The following is a 21,730-nucleotide window of genomic DNA, read 5'->3' on the forward strand; positions in this document are numbered from 1 at the left end:
CAATTAATGAAATTTCATTTTTCTTTTCATTTTTAGTCCTGTCATAATTTCTTTAACATTTATAATAGAAATTAATGCTCTCTTACCTAACTGACGTAATGCTGTGATATATATGTGACGTAATATCGTAATATTGTAATAAATGTTTGAATTGCTTTTATTTTTATAAAATGTGTCCAGTAGTTCACTCGGAAATGTCGTATTTCGCTAACAAAGCTGTCATTGGTCAATCCAGATCCTGAACTCTATTATGAAAAATGATGCGCTCTATTATTGCGAAATCGTATTATGAGAAAAATTTAGGAAAAGCTTTACAAAACAAAATTTATTAACAATTCAATCGAGAACTAGAATAATTGAAATCTCTTTGAAGTTTCGGATATTAAATTTTGGATTTTAAATAGCAATAGGTGGCGCTAGCAGTTATTCGTTTGTTAACCGCCAAAATTGTAGTTCCGGTTATAACGGTCGATTTAACCGTCATAATTCCTGCTAAATTACGGTTTAATTGTGTCTATAATTAAAAATTGGACGTAAATTAAGGCAGTCTAGGCAAATTGTTGGTGAAAAAGTATTCGTATTTAAAACGTAACGCATTTTGACAATATTTTTTTCCGTTATTGCTAAAAAAAGAATAAATTGTTTTCTGGCTAATGCGAGACATCTTCGAATCAACATTAGAACACTAAATTGAAGGTATTTTAAATTATTTTATCTATTATATTTTCCTTTAACAAAATTTGCGATATTTTTTGTTAGTTTTTCAAATATTTTCATCATAAAATATGCAATTTTTATTTCATAACACATAAATATACAAATATTGTGTATTCGTGGCAATCCAAAGAATTCTACAATAATTTGTATAATTCTTTATACCGAAAACGTTTGAAGATTTTATAAAAATTGAATTTAACAGAAATTTATCTTTTATTTAAAAAAAAAAATCTAAAGCGACAAGTGCTGCCATCTATTACTCTCTCATTAAATATAAGAAACCATCCAGTGAGTTATCAATTACCGACAGTTGATAACTAATCTATTTCAAAATTTAAAAAAATAAAAAATTTCGAATATTTCGAACATTTGAACTTAAACATGTGCAATCATTTCAAATATAATATAAATATAAATTATCAAATTTTTAACGAATACACATATGCTGAATTATTGGAAAATAGAAAAATATCAACTCATATTCTCAACCATTTATTTTTCTCTTTTTTTTTCTCTGTATTACTAGAATGTTAAACAAAACCATTTGTTCCCCAGTCGCATAAATTTCAGCACGGAAAATAGTTTGGAGATGTCACAACTAACAAGTAGATACCAAAGACTTATAAAGAAACAATTTCACAATTTCTGTAGATCGAAAATTTTGAGCAAACGTCGGGACGAATTTTTGACAGTGTCAGAACGTGACAAACAGTCTATCGATATGCGTGTGTCTCGCTTCATACAAAAAATTACCGTCCTCCTTTCAACAAATCGTGCAATGTAAAGAACAATGTGCGCGTTGCCCAGTCTCCTCCTTCAAATACATATCTTGTTCTCGGCATTAATACATTTATTGCTGTTACGAATACAACAATCTTCGTCATGTAGTTTTGGAATACAGATTTCTCGAAAGAAATTCTCAAGTTTCATTGTACTTTATAGATCCGTTGGAATGAAATTTGACAACACATTGCTGATCAATCACGTCACATGAATCAGTTTGAAAACATTCCAATTCAAATTTAACGCGACACCAATGTTGAAACTTAAACATATATATATATATATATATATATATATATATATAATACAGATTATATATATATATATATATAATACAGATTTCTAGCAGATCTAATACTTTTCACAAGAATCACTACATGTGACGAGTTTGTAATTAGCACAGTGTTTCCATTCGAAGATCACAGAGAGATCTAGCGAATCCAGTTGAAAAAATAAATGAGAATTTCTATTCGAAAATCTTCTCCCAAGAAAATATTCTCACGCAATAAAATCGTTTCACGCTTAACCTTTTAGGCACGATGCGCCACTATAGTGGCTTTCCGTCACATTGCAGTGCTGTATTGTTTACATGTAATTCGAGTCAAACTCTGCCATACAGAGAAACAGTCCGCACAAAATTCAGCCATGCCTAAGAGGTTAACGTTAATTTATCACGAGGCCTAGCGAATTCCTTTTTTTTTTGTGATTCGTGATTTTTTTTATTCTCTCCCGTAACAAAGTAGTATACGAAATATGCTCTGATCCTATCGTGTACGCCATTTATCGGAGTGAAGAAAAATAATTTGCAAGGGGTTAAGATTTGTAAATGCTCCTCGTGTCCCCCAATTCGTGTCGAACAAAAGGAGCATAACAATTTACAGCAACTATAAAAATAATGTGTTTACCATTCTAAAGGTCTTGTCTTCTTCTTCTTTTTCTCCATCTCCATCTTGATCTTTCTTTTTTTTCTTTTTTTTTTTTTTTTTTTTACAGAAGTTTACAGAGTTCCTTTTGTGCCCGTCGCGTGTCTATAAAGTTTCCTATTTGTGTACTACGGTATTCATAAGTAAGCAACGATAACGAGACTAATACTGTTTGCTGAAAATCGTACTACGAGCGCCTTTCGCCGTTTTACATATGCGCGTGAGTATTCATACGTGATTATTCGGTCGACCATTATTTCTTACACAGGTGTGTCTCTAAATATACTGCGACATGCGCGGGTAATATTTAAAACTTTGAAACATTCGATCCAACCTCATTTTTGTTTTAATCAGTTCGTTCTGAAAAATTTAAATTCGCATTTAAATGGTTTAAACAGAGAATTCAATTGATCAAAGACATTATTATCAATTAATTAATCAAGTCTTCACTTGCAACTACCAAACAATTTACTCGAATGTTTCAACAGTGTACATCGTATCCCTCATTTAAACATTTAAATCGAACATTGTCTTCGATGCTCGCATGTTTTTCACACACATCCATTTTTTTTTTTTTTTTTTAATTATGATATATTCATTTTCGAAATACATGTTTTACAATATATTGGAAATGCATTGAAAATGGAATATGTGAAAAATCTTTGCCATTATTTTTTTTTTTTTTGTTATTTCTGCTTTCGTTAATATGTCGTCATAGTTTAATGCTGCGAGTAATTTTTCTTTCTTCTTATACATTAAAGAGTAAGAGAAATGGGGTTCCTTTATTTTAGTAACATTTCCTCACTTCACTTCCACTTGAAATTTTTCAACTATAGATAGCTTCAAAACATTTTTTATCACAGATAATAAATATTTATTTGGTGTAATGAATCGAAGTGCTTTTAATAACAGCGTTTGAATAAACAAAAATGGTTTTTCAAAATAAAAAAAAGCAACGTTTTAATACATAGCCAATTGTATGAGTTAAAAAAGTAAACGGTAAAGAAGTATAAGTAACAAAATAAATAAATTTTTGCATGCAGCATAAAGTGCAGACATCTTACTAACTTGTGTAGAAAATATTAACCGTGCTTCTTTGTTTTTCTTCTTCGTGACATTTGAAATTCAATTGCAAATCATTTAAATCCTGTAATGTGCTGTCCGCTCTACCTCGATTAAATTAGGGAACATTTTGCTTATAATTAGAATGTAATAGAATAGAAATACAACTTTTTTTTTTAATAGTATCAAAAGAACCTTCGTCTCTACATTATCAATATAAAGCTTTTTACTGTTAAATACACGTTCTGTAAACAGTGTTTTGAACATGACAAATGTTGGAATATATATATACAAAACTATATGTACATTCTTTTATATTATACACATCATACTATTCATCACTTATACCTTTGTCAACATATGTATGAGTGTGTTGTGTAACGTGTGGATTACTCAAGTTAAATAAAAAGTAATTTTGCAATTTACAAATTAAAGACAAATAGAAAGTATAAATAACAACGTCGAGAACATAAGAAAAGAAAGTATTTAATATCATATCGGTGAAATTATATTTGCTATGGGAATAACAAAGATATAACTAACGAATCCAAAATTTATACATGTTGATAATTTGTACATGCACATCACCATCATATATATGCGAATAATATTTTACAGTATGATGTACATATATATCCGGTAAAGAATATCATTTTTTTACACTCTATTCTACAAAACTGATTCTACAATAATGCTTATAACTTCTTCGATATAATCCCATATTTCCATAAAGAATAAAGAACTGGAGATGCACCGATTCAGACTTTTTGTTCAGTGCCCTTGGGAACACCATTCAAAAATTGTTGAAACACGATCGGTGCGTTTACGGACCATCACTCTTCTCAAAAGCACGCGGTTAATTCTATCGATTCTGAATGCATCAAATACGATTCTGGATGGAATGCTTTCGTTAGTCTTATAATTACATAAACTCCCGCTTATGTGAACCACAAGACAAGATCTTGCAGGAATGCGAACCTTTTTTGTACGAGTTCGTCTGGATGGCATCTCCCTCTGCCATCCAAAATGTTTCAAACTCACGTAGACTGATCATGGGACTCCCTATAATACTGGACATCAAACTGTTAATAATACTTTTTTTTTCTCTCGCGCGTCAAAACACATTTAATTAAAAAAAAAGAAAAAAATAATCGCTTCGCGATGATTATTTATTATTGTGAACGTTAAAAAAGAAATAAGAGTGAGAACTAAACAACTTAAATTACCAGATCTTCGATTAAGCGTAAAAAAAAAAAAAATGAGATTAGTAAAGATCCGTTTCATTACGAACGTAATACGTTACTTTGTTAGTGTGGAAACTTCACAAAGCTGTACTCTCTATTGGCGATGCAGCCCGATTAGGAGTGCAACATCGTTCGGGTGTGTGGCACAAATCCGGTGTGTGCCTGCCGTCTCTTAATTGAACTAAATCTAAGTCTGCGAAGAAGTTACTCCTCATGGTGCCAACCGCGCTGTCAGAACCAAAACTATCCTGCCTGCATAGATCCACATTCTTGTAACATCCGGTGTAATCCGTTAAAGAGTTAGGCAATTTTTCATCGTACATCGACGTTGTTTCGAGTACTGGTTTCTTAGAGTCGTTCGTTTCGAAATTCGTACAATCTTGGCCGGACGTGGTGCAATCATTTTTGTTATCTACATTAATGTCATTTCGTGCGTTGTACGTGAGAAAATCGTCGTTCTTGGAAAGACTCGAATTCGAATAGAGGCTGTCTGCATAATGAAGCGTAGTATTGTTTCTGAAACTGGCTCCTTTACGTAGATCCTCCTTCTGCAAGGTGTTAAAAGGCGAATAATCTTTGTACATCTTATCTTTGTGTTTGGCCGTGCAGTCCAATACTGTGAGACTTCCTTGCCTAGACAATATACTACCGATATCCGAAACGTTACTTTCCTGCCTGATTACCTTGTTGTTGCCAGGTTCGTCCTCGCTAACTTCTCCGGGCATTACGCTTACTTTCGATCGCAACGAAATACCAGCTTCCGATTGACTGTTCTTTTGCGGGGAAAATGCATTCTTTGGCGTCTCTTTTGTAGGAGAAATCTTCGTCCTTCTCAAATAAGAGCCTGTGGATGATTTCGAAGTCTCACAAAAGCACGGGCTCGCTCTACCCACGTACCGTATCTTTTCGATCGTAGGTATCCGTTTTAAATTCGATTCCACTTCGTTCTTCACGTGCGAATTCTGTTTGTCGTTCGAAAAGTGGGCAGGCGATTCGATCGACCTGACACTTTGCCTTGGAAAGCAGCCGGTAAATCCACTAGAGTCTGGAGAAATAACAATGTCCGGTTTGTCGATGGATGCTTCCTTGGACCTCGAGTTCTGTCTGGAATAACGACCCGAACTCCCGGAAGATTCGCTCGTTTTACTGTTCTGTCTTGCATATCTTCCTCGAGGGCTTATCACGTCAGGCACTTGAAGGATATTACTAGCAGGCACAGTTTCTTCACGTTCCAGCGTGCTGTCGTCACAACCACTGCACCGTTTTTTCTCCTGATGTACTTGACCTTCTTTAATGGGCTTCAATTGCGGCGCCAGAGTCTCTGGAGTCGTGGACTCACTCGTACTCGTGCTCGGTCCCGTATAATTTCTAATATCGAACTCCAAATCTGATGGTAATTCTGCACCCACCGATAAATGCTTTGCTAATGCTTTCAGCCATAACTGCATCACTTCGAAAGGTGGTCTCTTGTCAGGATTTAGATCGCAGCAAAGAAAGGCAATCATATAGAACATCTCTGGACAATTGGAACAAAATTTTTCTTTAAATACGTTCTGATTCAAACCAAAATCTGACGATCGTGGCAAATAGTCGGGATCCGCTTGAACCCGACCAATGATCTCGCAAACGACAATACCAAAACTAAATATATCAACTTTCTCGTCGTACTTATTACCCTTCATCATTTCAGGTGCCATCCAATACGGATTTCCAACTACCGTGTACCTTTTCTTTCGCTCTTTCTTCGATGTTTTTGCCTCTCCGTCGGAATGTCTGCTATATTTGCGATTATGGGGAGAATTACCGTTCTGTATTATCCTCGCTAGGCCAAAATCAGCCACGACTACAGTCTTATCCTCGCGTACGAGACAATTATGCGAGTTCAAGTCTCGGTGAATGATATTCATGGAATGTAAGTAAGCCATACCAGCGGCTATATCTTTAGCAAATAACGTTCGTTGCTCCCAAGGTAAGATTTCATTCGTATCGTGAAGAAAAGCTCTTAGAGTTCCACCCGCTATGTATTCGGTGACTAAATGAAGCTTTTTATCTTTGTATAGAACACCGATGAATCGGAGAACGTTATTATGATGTAAAGAACGTAATACCGCAACCTATTAAATTTGTATAAAATATTAATATAGGGAAACTAGTAACAATAAAATGATCGGCTTACCTCTTTCAAAAAATTTTTTTGCGCCTCCTCGTCTACTCTGTACAACTCTTTTAGCACCATCACTTCATTGGTATCTCTGTGTGTGACTTTAAACACCTGCCCGAAAAATCCTGTACCCAGCAGTTCACCTTTTACTAGATCACTGGCACGGAATATTCTTTGATTCTTTGGTTCGACACGAAACGATCTAGTCCTGCTTAAGTCACATGTAGGATTTGTAGTTGAAGATCTGTGAATACATTATAAAAAGTGCAGATTAAAATACAGGTATGTTCAATTATCGGCATTATGAAAACATTCTTTTTGGAACTTGAGCTCTACCCATCAAGCAATCGCGACATGGAACTACTACGCTCTTTGTGCATAGGATCCCTGGTTCTTCTCAATTGTCTGCTGCGCGTTCCACTGATGTAACCTTCATCTCGGCGTTTAAATAAACGTTCTTTATTTTCGGGACTTGTTCTTGGACTGGCAATCGATGTCAACATAGCCGCAGACGGCGATGAATATGTGAGTCTTCGAGACACTGCGTCCGGATCGTGCTCAATGGTTAGCTGCAATGTTCAATGCATTTGTTTTCATTATTATTTTTTAAACAGAGAGCAATGTTAAAAACTCTTGTTGTAGGATAAAATTTACCTGTACAACTGTGTCAGAATATTGTATTAGATTTTCAATATTCTCTATAGGCTGATCCTTAACTGGAGTACCATTTACTTCGAGTATGCGGTCACCAATGTGCAAAGATATGAGATCACTGGACATATTCAGTCTGTAACATATTTCACATTACATCTCCAATGTTCATAAATACAACATCATACATACATCTTTTAAACAAAACATGCAAAACTTTGCGTGCATTTAAATCGTAATTGATTTAAAGATTAGAAGTGAAATTGACTAGCAAAACTAATTTGCATGTTTATTTGTAATCCAACGCAAGTTTTGTTTTCTTTTCTTTTTAATTATGAGAAACATATAAGATACAGAACATAAGAAATATAAAATATAGAAACATGGAAGAAACAAGACATATTTGCTATGAAAATCATTAAAATAAATATAAAAATATTAAAATTGAAAATCATATTAATAGAGTGATATATATGTAGCAACTATTTTAAGTGCTCCTAATTGTATTAAACTTATACTTCATCCTAAATGTTATATGCTCATATATTTATACAGCACAAATAGAGCGAACAAATATTATAATACACACGAAAAAATCATTTTGCACAAAATACATTTTGCGTGCAGTTAAATAGCAGAAACTAAAAGACACACATCTAACTTGTAACAACACAATATCTAGTGCATATTATTTATTTGTTATGCTGTACCTATGATTAGAGAAGTGGCAGCATAGTCTAAACAGAACCTCCATCACAGAGGCCAGCAGCTTACTGATTTTTCCACGAACATTTCTCATTAACCTGTATTTTAGTTCAAAGTTATTAGAGGCTGCTCATCTTTTATTTTATTTATTATTTTATTTATTTGTTTTTAAAAAACGACATTCATGCATAGCGTTAAATATCATAAAAAGCTACAATGATATAACTCCAATGGTAATTTATTTTAGAAGTGAATATTTCCTATTTTCTCTTGTTTTGCACGTTTGTTTTATATTAAATTATAAAAAGTTGCCAACATTATTTTATAGCTCTGTATTTTATTTTTAAACTTTTAACTACTGAATAAAAACAAATATATATCGCTATACATACTCGGATATACGAAGTAAAGCACCACAATTTCGAGGACTAGGAGTTGTGTCTAATGTTAATTTAATTCCTCTCTGTTTTTCAGGATCAGAAGTATTTGGAGGTATTTCAACCAATCTAATGCTATGTGGCTTTCTTGTGAAGGGACAATTAGCTGTCCTGTTGATCGGCTGCATTTGCCTCTTGTAACAACTTCCACAATATAATTTGGATCTCTCGACCAATGCATAACTCTCTCCATCTCCAATGAAGGCTCCACAAGAATTACAGGCAAAACATTCTGGGTGAAATTTGTGATCTCCTGCCAACATGACAGGACCCGTAATGATTTGGCCACAACCTTGACAAGCTTCACCATAGGCAGCCCAATAATCATCCTTACAGAAAAGTAAGCCATCTTTCTCAAAGTACCATGTGGACAGACCAATATCACATGCTGAACACCTAGAGCGTAATAATTTTGCAATGACATGTTCTTATTAATATTACAATTAAATTACAGTGGCTAAAAAAAGGATTATCCAATGAAATGTTTTCTTTACTTCATTACTATATTTCATTATTTGGATCAAATCAATACTTTATATACTTTTTATAACCACTGTATCTTTATTTTACTTGTTTTTACCGAAAACAATCAATGTGCCATTCTTGATTTAGTGCCTGTATGAATTCATCTTCATCTATTGCATTGAGACATCCAGCACATATCAATGTCCCGCCACTTTCCCCACTTCCAAGGTCTGAAAAATATCATCAATTTAATTATCAAATTAATTTTCTTGCTATAATGATTTTTAACACTAGAATTACAAAATGCATTGATCCCAGGTTTTCTGTTTATATTAAATTATTAAATACATAAATATAGATATCTTTGATACTTCATTGTAAAGATTAATATTGGTTTTTAAAACAGAATCATGATTATCTGTATATCTATTTATCTAATGATAATCATTTCTGTGCAATACGTTATGCAATAAATATTAAAAACTAGGTAGTTCTAATCTTAAATATCTTATTTGTATCGTATTATTTACACTAGTAATAATATTTTTATTTACACTAGTAATAATATTATTTACACTAGTAGTAATGGTACGTGCGTTTTTGTAAGACTTTCATAGGAACGCGACACACCAGCGACAAAATTTTTTCTCGGACATTAAATGACGAATGATTGGAAGTTGCTGCGGTTATGAAAACAAACACAGCGCAGTCAGACGGAAAACAGAACGCGTCAGGGACGTGTAGTAGGAAGGAAACGTGATTCACGGTTGACATTAGCGTTGGGAAAGTGGTTATCAACCAGCTGACAATAAATCAGCCAATTGCAGTGCGACCGAGGCTTGTCAATGAGAAAAAAGCATCACCAAAATTGTAAAATGCTCGTCGGAGCATTGTCCCCCTCGTTAATATACAATCGAGAAGATGCAGTCGAAACGAATGCGTAAATAAAGGTTCTGGAAGAGCGTGGGCCAACAGACTTGGAAGACAGGACGCCCACGCGATCCATGAAGGATACAGCGTACACAGGAGATCATCGATCAATTCGTTTGTCGCGCTGTACTATTTGAAACGTTGCATATAGCACACTACAAATTCGGCCGGTTCGTCTAAAAATAACACTCTAACTTTGCTGAAAAAGACGTACCGTTCGATGAAACTTCATCCATCACAGCATCTAGAACTGACACACTCCCACTCCGCACTTTGGTCGCTGAACATGAAACGAGCAGATTCGAAATCCACTCTCGACATTATGGGCATTGCATAATGGCGCGAAATTTAAGAATCATACAGAAAGTACTCAACTTTAAAGCTTTAAAAGACTTAAAAAAGACTTTTGCTTATCTATATTTAAAATATTTAAAAATTTCATTGTCATTGCAGTGAATGATTATAGGCTTGACTGTGCCTCATTTGAGCTACAATTCAACGCATTTTTGTGTTGCGTGTCGAGTCTATCTTGTTCTTAAGTAATCACAGGCGGCGCTAAAACCTTTCTACCATTTAAGTATCATTTCCAACATTACCGATTCAGCGTGGAATATGATTACAACATTGGTAGTGGTTGAAATTGGAATTAAATTGAAATGTAAAATTATTTTAAAAATTAGAATAGCATTTAGATGCGAAAAAACATTATATATTTTGTTACACGTTGAAAAGGATCGGAAACTTTTATAATTAATTCTAATTAATTCCAAGAATTAATAAAAAACGCTTATCTAATGAAGTTTTTCATTCTATTAGGGATACTCTACGAAATTCGAAATAATGTCACTTTGATTGAACCTCGCATGACGGACTGTTTATGATTGCATGGTCTTCAATTAACTTGACAACAACGGATCGTTCCTCGAATAACTTCCGCATCGGTCAGTAATTTTTTCGATAAAGGACGATGGTCAGCATTTTTTCAAAATCAATGCTTATTGAAGAATAAAAGAAGAAGTAAGGTAAAGAGGTAGTTGTTTATTTTTCACAATATTCTTGGTCTTTGATTTAACTCAAATCAATACAGATGCAGTTTATAACATCTCAAATATATCTTAAACTAGTTTTCGATAACTTATGAAAGTATATAATTATATAGTGCCATTCAAAGTTTTGCAAGATTTCCAAGATAAATATAATTATAGAGCATCGTGCAAAATTAATATTATTTCCTTTATGATATGTAATATACGTATTCTTTGGGAGATATAATATGTATATATAAGTAATGTAATATAAGCAATTATTGTGTGCACAGATTAAAAACTAATATATCGTGATATTATACGTACTAATTAAAAACTAATTAAAAATTGTACTTACTAATTAAAACTACTCCATACATATCCATCTCACATTCACCGGTACAGTTTAATCTCGAAAATTCAGTTTGTTCAAAAATAAATTTCAGATGACAAAATTCTTCTCAAATGGTACAATCAATCCATAACTGGGTTTGGACATTTTGACGAATGTGTATTTTTAAAGAAAGACAAGTAAAGAAATAACAAATAGAAGTTTGTTTCATTCACTAAATATTATGTCTATTTTATGAATATTTTATTTTCCATGAACAAACTGATTTTTTTATTATTAAATGCTTTAAAATAGTAACTTGAACCATCAATTCTAATTATGAAATTTATTAATACTGCTATTAATATGAAAGTTATTGATTTAATATTGAATGTTGCAAAACTTAGCTTTCTATTTGTAAGAATAATATAATAAGAACAAGATTTAACAATTTAACTGTATCAATTTAACTATTCATCTTTGGAATTGACATGTTTCAAGTTTTATTTTACTTTGCTTCGAATTTGTAGATTCTACCGTACCGTTAGTCAATCGAAGGTCTTCAGGAAATGAAATGTCACCGAAGTATTCTCAATATGACATCAATATAATACGCTCAATCGATTGCACGCTTTCCCGGCTGACCTTCTCGAAATATTTACAAAGTCCGGATAATTTTTGATCGTCCAGCGAAAACTTCCGGTTCTCTCCAGGTCTCATCGATTATTTGGGCACGAGTAACCACAAATAATGGACGGTTGCTTATAACATACCTCTATACAAGTAAAACTGTACAATATGTTTATGTCTGTATAATTTCAATCACAGTAAAGATTGTGCAGGGTCGTTGTCATTCTGTTTCTTTCTCCTTTTTTCAAATGCTGCTCAAAATAATTCGTATTCTTTCCTTTTTGGAGTAAAATATTAAGTGAAGCCAAGAGATGAAAGTGTTCTTCAAATTATTTTGAGCAGTTCGAGACTAATCTTCCATGAATTCCAATGTTAATATTATCTTTCGTAAGATACACAAACGACCTTAAAAATATCTTGAATCAAATAGAGATTTGTTAAATGCAAAATCTAAACTGTCAAAGAGGATAGAAAAATCGTAAATATGGAATTCATTGGTACGCTGTGAACCCATCCAGTTGATACAGTAGCAACAATAACGATTTCTTATTTCAGAAACGAATGTAACATACTTCAAATAATATTTTCCTGGAATTTTTATTCGTGGCGCCATTTTGGCGGAAGTGATATGCAATAAATTGTGACATTTTCAATAAATTTTTTTTCAATTACTTCCGCATCAACTAGATGGAAAATCGTAATCTAGGAAAGAACTGATGCCACACTTTCTCATGCAGTTGCATGCATTTGAGCGACAGTAATGGCGGTAAATGATATGCAAGAGACCCGAACCTTGTTTCGGCAAAACCTTCCTTTATCGCATTTAATCAAGCAATAATTTTTCAATAATTATTTTTCTTCTCTAATCTTTAATTTAAATTTACCAAAAAAGCAGATTTCCCTCGATTTTGTACTATGATTAATAACTTTCGCTTTCGCTTTCACTTTTTATGAAGGTTGTCACCTAAACTGTTACCTTTAAAGCTGCAAAAACGTTAAAAGAGTAATATTGAGCAGTAGAGTTGTACATTGTTTCGTTAGTAATATAAATTCGATTTAATTGTAATACGATGCATTTAGTCTTTTTTTTTTTTTTTCAAATTTCGTGTCAATTTTTTTTTCAACGGCTTTCTAAATATTGCACAACTTTTTCTTCGCGCGCTTCATTTTATAATCGCGAAACAAAAGATAAAATAAATTTTCGTGGGAACACACGTTAACCTCGCACACACTGCAAACCGAGCTACAAGGACGACAGGTGTTAACATTTGCATAGCCGTTTCTCCTGGCCAATGTGAGCCTATGGATTCCTTTCATTACCTTCTAATTTAGCTTCTTATTATCAAAAATTTTTGTAGTTTCTATTAAGTAAGCTAAAATGATATCGATTTAGTTAAGAAGTAAAATTTCGAAAGAGATTCTTACTCTTTTATAAAAATTAAAACTGAGAATGTTGTAGGAAAATTGGTCGGAGTAATGAAGAACTTCCCTTGAGCAAACGTCAACAAGAAAAAAATGGCATTCCAAGAGGAACAGCGACCTGTAACAATATAAATTCATGAATAACCGTGAAAGAAGATTGTTGCTCGATTCCCAGACAAATCGGTTTAACATGAAAGAAAGAGAAGGGGTGCACGAGGAACGCGACTGAAGCGCGTACAATAATCCCGCTCATTAAAACTCTGTTAACTGGCATCGCTTTAAAGGTTGTCTGGTCCGTTTGGTTCCTTCTTGCGTTTCCGCAATAGCTAGTTTATGTTCAAAGGCATTAGCGGCACATATTTGTCGCTTGGTCGGAATTTGTACTGGGAGCACAACCGGTTGGATACTGATTCCGAGTAACCATTTCTGTAACAGATCGACCACATAACAATTACATTGGTTACGATACAATTGTTTCATTGAAACTTTTACAAAAAAAAAAAGAGAAACTTAGAATTTAAAAAGATTCATTCCATTAGAATTAATTTTGCGGAGGATGTGTTAAAGGAAGCATTGTTGGCCACCACCATGATTGTAATTCCCATTACCAACTGATAAGATAACTGTAAGAATAAAGTAACAGAATTACATTTACAATTGGTGGACATATCATGTAGCCATGAAGATAGAAGTTGTTTCTTCTTGAGAACGTCACGCATCACCTGAAGCAACGTTTTGAAGAGAAGGATCTTGTTGGTGTAATAATCCCGTGACAAATTAGTAGACCATGGCGAATTAATAAACTCGTACCGTGTCGAATTCATCCAAATCTGGGGACAACTAAGGAGGGTCGTTCACGCAATCGTTACGAGCGTGTTTAATCATTGATCACTTCGAGAGAGTCGTTTTAACGTCTATATTTTTGATGATGTATTCATTGTCGCAGAAAAAATTTTGGATTGGAAAAGGTACTATAAACTCATTACTTTCTTCCTAAAATATCAATTTTATCAATATTTTTGGTACCCACCTCTGCCATTGCGAACACGGACGCCTCTCCTTGAAGCAAGTCACTTGTATCACGTTGAAGAAAAGAGCACCGAGAGTGTTCGCCACTTCTGAATTAATCTTCTGCAAACATCTACGGAACTTGGCATCGCAGTCGCAGTGAGACCGTGTGACTGGCGAATTGTTACATATACCATTAATGCACTCCTTAGGCGACACTGTGATTGGACAGTGATCGTGTTCTCTACAGCAAGCGTCTTCGGCTGCATGATGACCAAGATCGTCGTACGATTTTGCCAAAGTGCCTGGTCCACACCATTTTGTGCCTGGATAGATCAGTCCACCACCTGGAGGCTGATTCTAATGTAACATACAGACATATTCTATAATATTTTACAATTCCTTAAGCCGTGGATTCTCTTACAAAATAATTTTTAAATTAGTAATATTGGTGCATTGACAAATGATGAGGATATACATCCCCGTTACATAAGTAGATTTAGAATTAGAATAAAATTAAAATTAGAATTAGAATTAGAATAAAATTAGAATTAGAATTAGAATTAGAATAAGAATAAAATTAAAATTAGAATTAGAATTAGAATTAGAATAAAGATTTACAAATAGTAATAAATGCGCATTATTCTCTATCTTTATTTTATTAAGAGAATTGAAATAAAATAAATATTATGAGAGTTTGTAGATGTGTAAATTTACACATAAAGGACAGTAACAAATTTTTAGCATTACTGCTTCTATTTACTGTTACGACTATCTGTATATGAGGTCATAATCAATTCATTGAAGAGATCAATCGATACCTTTCCCTTATCACGGGAAGCTTTACACGTTTCCTCCAAGTCTGCTACGAGGTTTGCTGACATTTGTCGGACTTTTTTCGGATCGGCTCCAAGGACCATTCTCTGAATAACGCCACGATCGGTGTACAATGTACAAAAGGGTGCGTCAGGGTTTAATTCAACCATTCTGGACATTGTCATGTCTGCTACAAGAACACTAGCGTCGGTTTCATCCCCCCAGAGCGCTGGTATTAATAACAAAAACACTGCAAGCATCTATATACAAAAACAAAAAAAGGAATAATTCAAATTAATTAATCTGTTCAATTTATTCCAGAAAATATCAAACAAAAATCATTTTCCAGCTGAGTCAAACTTCCTGTTATCTTATATCTCGTATCATGTTGTTTCGCAAGGATCCTATTCAAATATTTATATCATTATTCGTGATATCACAGAAATCTGATATCTTGAATTATTTTAACATCACAAGGATAAGATAAATAGTTTATTAAACGTATTCATTGTCTCGAAGGTAATGTATGACATCACCAATTGAAAACAGATTCTGCTTTCACCGTAGGTGTTTCATTTCTATTATTTCTCAGCGATCACTATACGTAATTCTTAATGGAAAAAAGTTCTCGTCCATCAATTTGTTCTTTTATTCTTAAATTATTTGAATTTGCACTCGATGAACGTTATCAACGAGGGCAGTGGGACAACGATCAGCAAATGTTTCTCAACTTTGCAGTGACTATGCATATGTATATGGAATATACAAATACTAATATCATTACAACCGCATTTCGTCCTCAGTTTCACTTAAGTACACAGTGTTAATATTCATGCAAATCCTAAGTAGCTTTTATACCATATAAGTATGAATGACATTTAGATTATTTAATATCGTGAAATATTCTAATTAAATTATCTAGTATGATAGACTGGTATTTTTCATATATTTATTTCAAAAGCTGATTATTCCAAATATTCAAAACCTGAATTTTTTGTAATATTTTTGCGTTAGTTGTATAGGATCTAAATTAAATGTTAAATATTAATTGAATTTTACTGCAATTAATTAGTTTCCAAGAAGTATCAATATCCCAAGAAATTACATTGGATAAGATGAACAATATTATAAGAACAGAATATACTGACACATATTTATAATAATTTATCTCTTCCTATATTTTTCGTTAAAAAGGTTTAAAGATTTTATGGATACCCACATGTTTCACCACTAATGTATTTCACTCTACAATGGATGAGGACTGGAAAATCCTCCAATTATGACGACGCACATTTAATGGAAACTGATTGCGTTACGTAGACAGAACAACGTGACGTTTTTCTTTCTTAATTCGTCATTAATCGTTGCTCGTTGAAGTGACCGTTCGAATAGATTGACCTGCAGGAATTCCGGTCGCTTTAACGAGCAAGTTGGGGGGTAGATCAATTAAACGTCATGAAACGATGTGCTCCTTTGCCAATCGTAGCTGTCGTGTCCATGACAAGGATTTACTTTCAGTCTTCTTCTTTATCGAATGCTCACGATCAACGTTTCTCTCCTTGATATATTGACCAACATTCTATTTCGTTCATTCTATTGTAGTTTATCCGTTCAACATATCAAGATGTAGCAATCTCATAAAAATTCATAACAGCATTCTCAGCAACTCAGAAAAGCATTCGAATACTTGTAAAAACATTTTATATTATTGTGTGACGTTAATACAAGATACTGCAAAGTAAATGACAATTGAAAATATTAATAGATATGACTATATTTGCATCTAATAATCATTTCTCTCAAATGTCAAGGCAAGTCAAGATTCACAGACCTTTCATACATCAAATTTTATAATTTAAATAATGTGATATTTCATGTTATTTCATAGGAAAAAGAATAGGACGCGACGGTTTTTCTGCTATATATTTCCTACGTATTTAATTTAATTTCACCTACAGATCAATGACAATTCTATCTACGCCACCGTCACCATCAAGCGATTCATCTAATAGAATAATACTCATTGCAATGAAACAATGGAAAAGCACTTACTGTCGATTCACAGAAATCAAAACGTCCAAATCGAAAGTATCCACTACACGCTATAGGGAAGATTTCAATTCTTCTAGATCACATCTAGATCTGCATCACCAATTCAATTCAATAACTGCAACTCAATTCAATAACCGCAAAATCGAAAACTTTTACATAATATACAAAAATAAGAATTCAAGCATAAGGTATAAAATTGCAAATTTCTTTATTAGAATGGACACGATCTTTTCTCAACCTCGAGATCTTATCTAAAAGAGGAAGAAATTTTTTTTATGAAAGATCACGGATCGAAAATCACTCAACATCTCCGATTTGATAGAAGAAAGTGCTACCCGAAGTGGTAGCTTGGAAGAACGTCGAACGACTAATGATGCCTTTCTCGAGAATCACTTCCAAAGATCCTCCAAGGACAACAGTTCTCTTAAGGTTGTTAGTAGATAAGTAACAAAGTTCTGAAGGCTCTTCGCCGGCTGTCCTTCCCTCTGACATGAAATCACGAAAGAGATCGAGAAATAAAAGCAAAATGAGACGCCAAAAGGCAATGAACGTCCTTGCGAATCTATAAAAGTCACTGGAGGCTCGATACTTGGATGATTTTAAATAGTTTTTAAGCAACCTTTGGAGACTGGCGCCAACAGAAATTATCTTCTCCTACGTCGATATTTTTATTATTTCAATAATCCACAAAGGAATGAAATGGAATTATGAAATGAAACGTAGAGGGATTTTCATTTACATGTTGTTTAAAAAAGTTGATTGTCAGATGGATCAAGGATATCTATAGGTAACATTTTTTAATAAAAATAGGGAATAGTACTAGAAGTGTAAGCAGAATCTTATTTGATATATTTTACAACTGATATTTTTCTTTTAGAGAAACGACTAAATTTTCCAGTCAGCCATATATACGTATATATATACATGCAAGAGTCTCAAGAATATAAGAAATAACAGAGTCAAACGACTACGTCGACGAGGGATTGGTATCACCCAACGGCACGGACCGTTCGATCGATAGAAATTTAATCTAATTAGCAAGATTAGATCGTCCCAGTTCAGGCAGGCGACAAATTTTGCGAGCTTCACGCGAGAATCATCAACCCCACATAGCGAAATTAAACCAAATATTGTGAATCTGGGTCAGTCGGCCTCATTGACGAACTTGTCTCTTGAACCTGCGCCAATTCACACCGGATAGCTATGTGATCAACTAGTAAATCAAACGTGACTCGACCACACTGACCCACCTTTATCCATCGTAAATCATCATTATAACTTGTTTCATCCGATATCGTCAATCCTCCACGAAGAAGAATATTGTAAATTTGTTTATTTGGTGGTCTTGCTACGATTTTAACGAAATTTAATCAGCTCAAATGAGAATTTTTCTATTTATACGCCGTCATTGTACATGGGTATTTCCACAGGAGGTAGGAATCCTACATCACGAAGCTGACAGAATGAACGCACAATTAAGTTGGAAGAAAATCTTAACGTAATTATCAAATTAGATAGACTGATAATTAATAGTTGCCATCAGTATCACCATTTTAACAATCCTCATTCTTTCTTTTCAGGAAGAAAGCACATAAATAATTTGCAAAAGTATTTCGATACATACTCAAACGTAAGTTGTTTACAGAATCATAAGTGAGACTTACATGGATGCTAATATATCATTGCATGTTTATTATTTTTTTTTTCTAAAACCAACATTATTTTTACTACTGATTCTTTGATTAAAATTGCCATAAATGAATTCAAGCGTTAACTTATGCTCAGTTATATATTTAAAGGAACCTACCGTGCCTCTACTTTTTTCTTTCCTGCTTTATCAAACGAACCACCCTCAATGACGGAGAATATTCATAGAAGAACATCAGGAACCAAGAATTAACTCACGACCCAACAAGGGCACATCACATTAATTGTAGGCCCATTCATAACGAAGACGAAGCACTTTAGTAATGAAAACGAGAGAGAGTGCAAAGCAACACGAAGGATCATAACGAAGTATCACAACGAATGACCGAAGAATTAACAAATTAGCCACTATTTGACGTCAAGAACAATTCACGAAGAATCGTTGCTCGTTACGACATATGCATTACACGCGCCGCTTAAATCGATCAATTACCCTGTGGAAAAGTCGTGCACGTGCAGCAGTGAGTATGTTTATCTCCATCTTTTACCCGGTCACAGAAGGACAGGTAAGTTCAGTATCAGACAGGACAAATCGTTTCGTTTGTTCGGACGTTATAAGTGGATAGATTCAATAGAGACGGATTTTGTGAGATTGATTTGAAAGATCGAGGAAGTAACAAAACGCTTTCGGGTCGAGGGAGTAACGCGAAACTCACTGAAAGAAGTGGCAAGGTACGCAAAGGGCTGCTAACCAACTCCCACCCTCGACTGCGCACCCCGGAAACCGCAACGCGACTGGAGCTGCTGCAGTGCGCAACAGCCCCTCGATTCGCCCACACTGGTCCTGTCAAATTTGGATTTCATAGGTAACCAACGCGCAATCAGGATGTGCTTGCATGTTTTGATAATTTCAATAATCGAAGGATCGTATCAGAGAGAAATTGTCAAAGAAGTATTTTTGTTGGAAGACTTTAACCCATTCAAAACTTTTAAAATTTGTAGATTCTCAAATTGAAATTGAAATTGAATGAATCTTTGCATTTCCAGATATTTGAATTTCTGGAGTCTCTGGAGAACTTTTATAATTTATCATTAAATTGTTGGATCTTTTTGCTTCAGTTTTTTTTAAATTCTCAAGTTTCTTGGTTTGAAATTTAAACGCGAAAACTGCATCTCCGTTGTTGAAATAACAATCTATTTATGGAAAAAAGTACACAATAACAATGTATTTAGTACACAAATTCATCATAACGATGGCTCTTTTCATATGATGGATACATTTCAAATGTATCTTAACGGATGTATAATTTCACTAACAGTTTCAAAGGTGAATATAATTTCGCGAGGTGTTTCCTTTCGTTCAATTTATCTGAAATTCAGTATGTACTCGCGTGATTCCGCTTCCTACACAGACGATTATCAAAAATTCCTTTCGCGTAATACTTAAAAGCACACTTTTCGGGAATATCGTTTGTCAATTCTCCGTGCGTATCTTCAAAGGAAATATATATTTTGAATAATGTATACCTGTGAAACGTACGCGTGTTGAATGTAGCATTGCATTTGTTCAATTCAAACTAAATTATTTCTACTAAATACTGAGATTACACGTATTACATTAAAAAAAAAATTATCGTATTTTTCAAACCAAGCAATTGTTTCAAAACCAACGTTACTCGCATAATTAAAGAGCTCAATAATTATATGTCTTTGTCAAATTTCATAATTTATCAGAACGTGATAGATCGTTATTATAAGAAATGATCCGTATCTTGACGATTGACTCCATCAATCTCTTGATTTTTTTTAAATTTCTAAATTTCTGATTTTTTTTAATTTTCAGAAGATTGAAAAGAACAACAAGTTGATGTACATACATCGAAAAATAACTCCCGATGCTCTGCAACTTGAATCAGCGATGGTGAATAGCGTTTGCTGTCTTCGCAGGATCACGGCGCCAGAAGAAAGCCCTCGTCGACAGTTTCAGAGGACCGTGGACTTGAAAACAAGGTGGCTGATAGCAGGATGTCTTCCTTTTTGAACGAAGATTTGCTTTATGATCTCCTCAGCGGCTGCTATCAAACTGATCGTTGAAACGGGTCGTCAGGATACTAATATTCCGTGGCATACATATATGAACCCAGTGGTCCAGATTACACGGGGGAGATTCTGAATCACGTGATAGGTCGCATGTTTGCAACCGTACAATATATATAACTCCGTCTGTTGTAAATAGCTCGGATTAATTTGTCGGCGGCGCAGGACACGCTGGCGTCGTTCTTCCTTCCGCAAGGGATTTCGCAATCGTTCCACGCTTTTAATAGCTCTCAATGCAAACCATTTGAAACCAATACGATTCACTTTTCTTTTTCCTCGAGCGTCCACGACAGGACAATTCATTGCTGCAAATTGAAGATGATTGAAAACGATTGGAAACTTATATAGCCACATAAAAAAGTAATTCTATGTTCTTATATCTTCCCTTTTATCTTCTTACATCACCTTCAACGTTTAAACTCGATAGTGTTATGTATATTTTATAGAATTAAATAATTACAGAACCATCTAAAAACTTTTAATTTATATATATATATATATTTCTATATATGAAATTGACTTTAGTAATTTTGTTGTAACGTGTTTTCGAAAGTTTTAGGAATGGTTGTATCGATTCTTTTTATTTTTTAATCATACTGTTTACATTTAAGTAAAAGAAGAAAA

General features: G+C 33.9%; 2 protein-coding genes and 1 long non-coding RNA gene across 11 annotated transcripts; 1 reads left to right on the forward strand and 2 right to left on the reverse strand.

Annotated features, from left to right (window-relative positions):
* Window positions 1-2,557: 2,557 nt before the first annotated feature.
* LOC122528305 lies at window positions 2,558-11,533 on the forward strand. Of its 2 annotated transcripts, none has more exons than XR_006306540.1 (6): window positions 2,558-2,643; window positions 6,420-7,172; window positions 7,273-7,415; window positions 8,721-9,023; window positions 9,766-10,736; window positions 10,895-11,533. It is a non-coding gene; the product is annotated as an uncharacterized LOC122528305 (long non-coding RNA). The 2 variants fall into 2 exon arrangements; XR_006306541.1 differs by having other exon boundaries at window positions 9,766-10,248.
* LOC122528298 (LIM domain kinase 1) lies at window positions 3,110-10,358 on the reverse strand. 5 transcript variants are annotated; one of them, XM_043653273.1, is made up of 9 exons: window positions 10,012-10,141; window positions 9,264-9,378; window positions 8,639-9,079; window positions 8,252-8,344; window positions 7,545-7,677; window positions 7,227-7,459; window positions 6,906-7,134; window positions 5,405-6,843; window positions 3,110-5,281 (listed from the first exon to the last, which is right to left on the reverse strand). In XM_043653273.1, the coding sequence occupies exons 1-9, from the start codon at window positions 10,037-10,039 to the stop codon at window positions 4,807-4,809; spliced, it is 3,186 nt and encodes a 1,061-aa protein (XP_043509208.1). In that variant the 5' UTR covers window positions 10,040-10,141; the 3' UTR covers window positions 3,110-4,806. The 5 variants fall into 5 exon arrangements, with proteins under 5 accessions (XP_043509208.1, XP_043509204.1, XP_043509205.1 ...); XM_043653269.1 differs by having other exon boundaries at window positions 3,110-4,567; window positions 4,789-6,843; XM_043653270.1 differs by lacking the exon at window positions 10,012-10,141 and adding an exon at window positions 10,293-10,358 and having other exon boundaries at window positions 3,110-6,843.
* Window positions 11,102-21,449, reverse strand: LOC122528300 (phospholipase A2 isozymes PA3A/PA3B/PA5). 4 transcript variants are annotated; one of them, XM_043653278.1, is made up of 4 exons: window positions 20,887-21,148; window positions 15,316-15,570; window positions 14,517-14,854; window positions 11,102-13,912 (listed from the first exon to the last, which is right to left on the reverse strand). In XM_043653278.1, exons 2-4 carry the CDS (start codon window positions 15,568-15,570, stop codon window positions 13,813-13,815), a joined length of 693 nt encoding a protein of 230 aa, XP_043509213.1. In that variant the 5' UTR covers window positions 20,887-21,148; the 3' UTR covers window positions 11,102-13,812. The 4 variants fall into 4 exon arrangements, with proteins under 4 accessions (XP_043509213.1, XP_043509210.1, XP_043509211.1 ...); XM_043653275.1 differs by having other exon boundaries at window positions 13,850-14,326; window positions 20,887-21,449; XM_043653276.1 differs by lacking the exon at window positions 20,887-21,148 and adding an exon at window positions 19,170-19,695 and having other exon boundaries at window positions 13,850-14,326.
* Window positions 21,450-21,730: the final 281 nt, after the last annotated feature.

Source organism: Frieseomelitta varia, unplaced genomic scaffold (assembly GCF_011392965.1).
Source record: "Frieseomelitta varia isolate USP_RPSP 00005682 unplaced genomic scaffold, Fvar_1.2 scaffold_248, whole genome shotgun sequence".
Classification (NCBI taxonomy): Eukaryota; Metazoa; Arthropoda; class Insecta; order Hymenoptera; family Apidae; genus Frieseomelitta; species Frieseomelitta varia.

Excerpts from the sequence above, each read along its gene's own strand:
- LOC122528300 (XM_043653275.1), bottom strand. The coding sequence starts at position 15,570 with ATGCTTGCAGTGTTTTTGTTATTAATACCAGCGCTCTGGGGGGATGAA. Across the intron at positions 14,855-15,315 it reads CTTCCCGTGATAAGGGAAAG|AATCAGCCTCCAGGTGGTGG; the intron begins GTATCGATTGAT and ends ATGTTACATTAG. Across the intron at positions 14,327-14,516 it reads CCGTGTTCGCAATGGCAGAG|TTGTCCCCAGATTTGGATGA; the intron begins GTGGGTACCAAA and ends GACCCTCCTTAG.
- LOC122528298 (XM_043653269.1), bottom strand. The coding sequence starts at position 10,039 with ATGCTCCGACGAGCATTTTACAATTTTG. Across the intron at positions 9,080-9,263 it reads TGGCACATTGATTGTTTTCG|GTGTTCAGCATGTGATATTG; the intron begins GTAAAAACAAGT and ends ATTACGCTCTAG. Across the intron at positions 8,345-8,638 it reads GCTTTACTTCGTATATCCGA|GTTAATGAGAAATGTTCGTG; the intron begins GTATGTATAGCG and ends ACTAAAATACAG.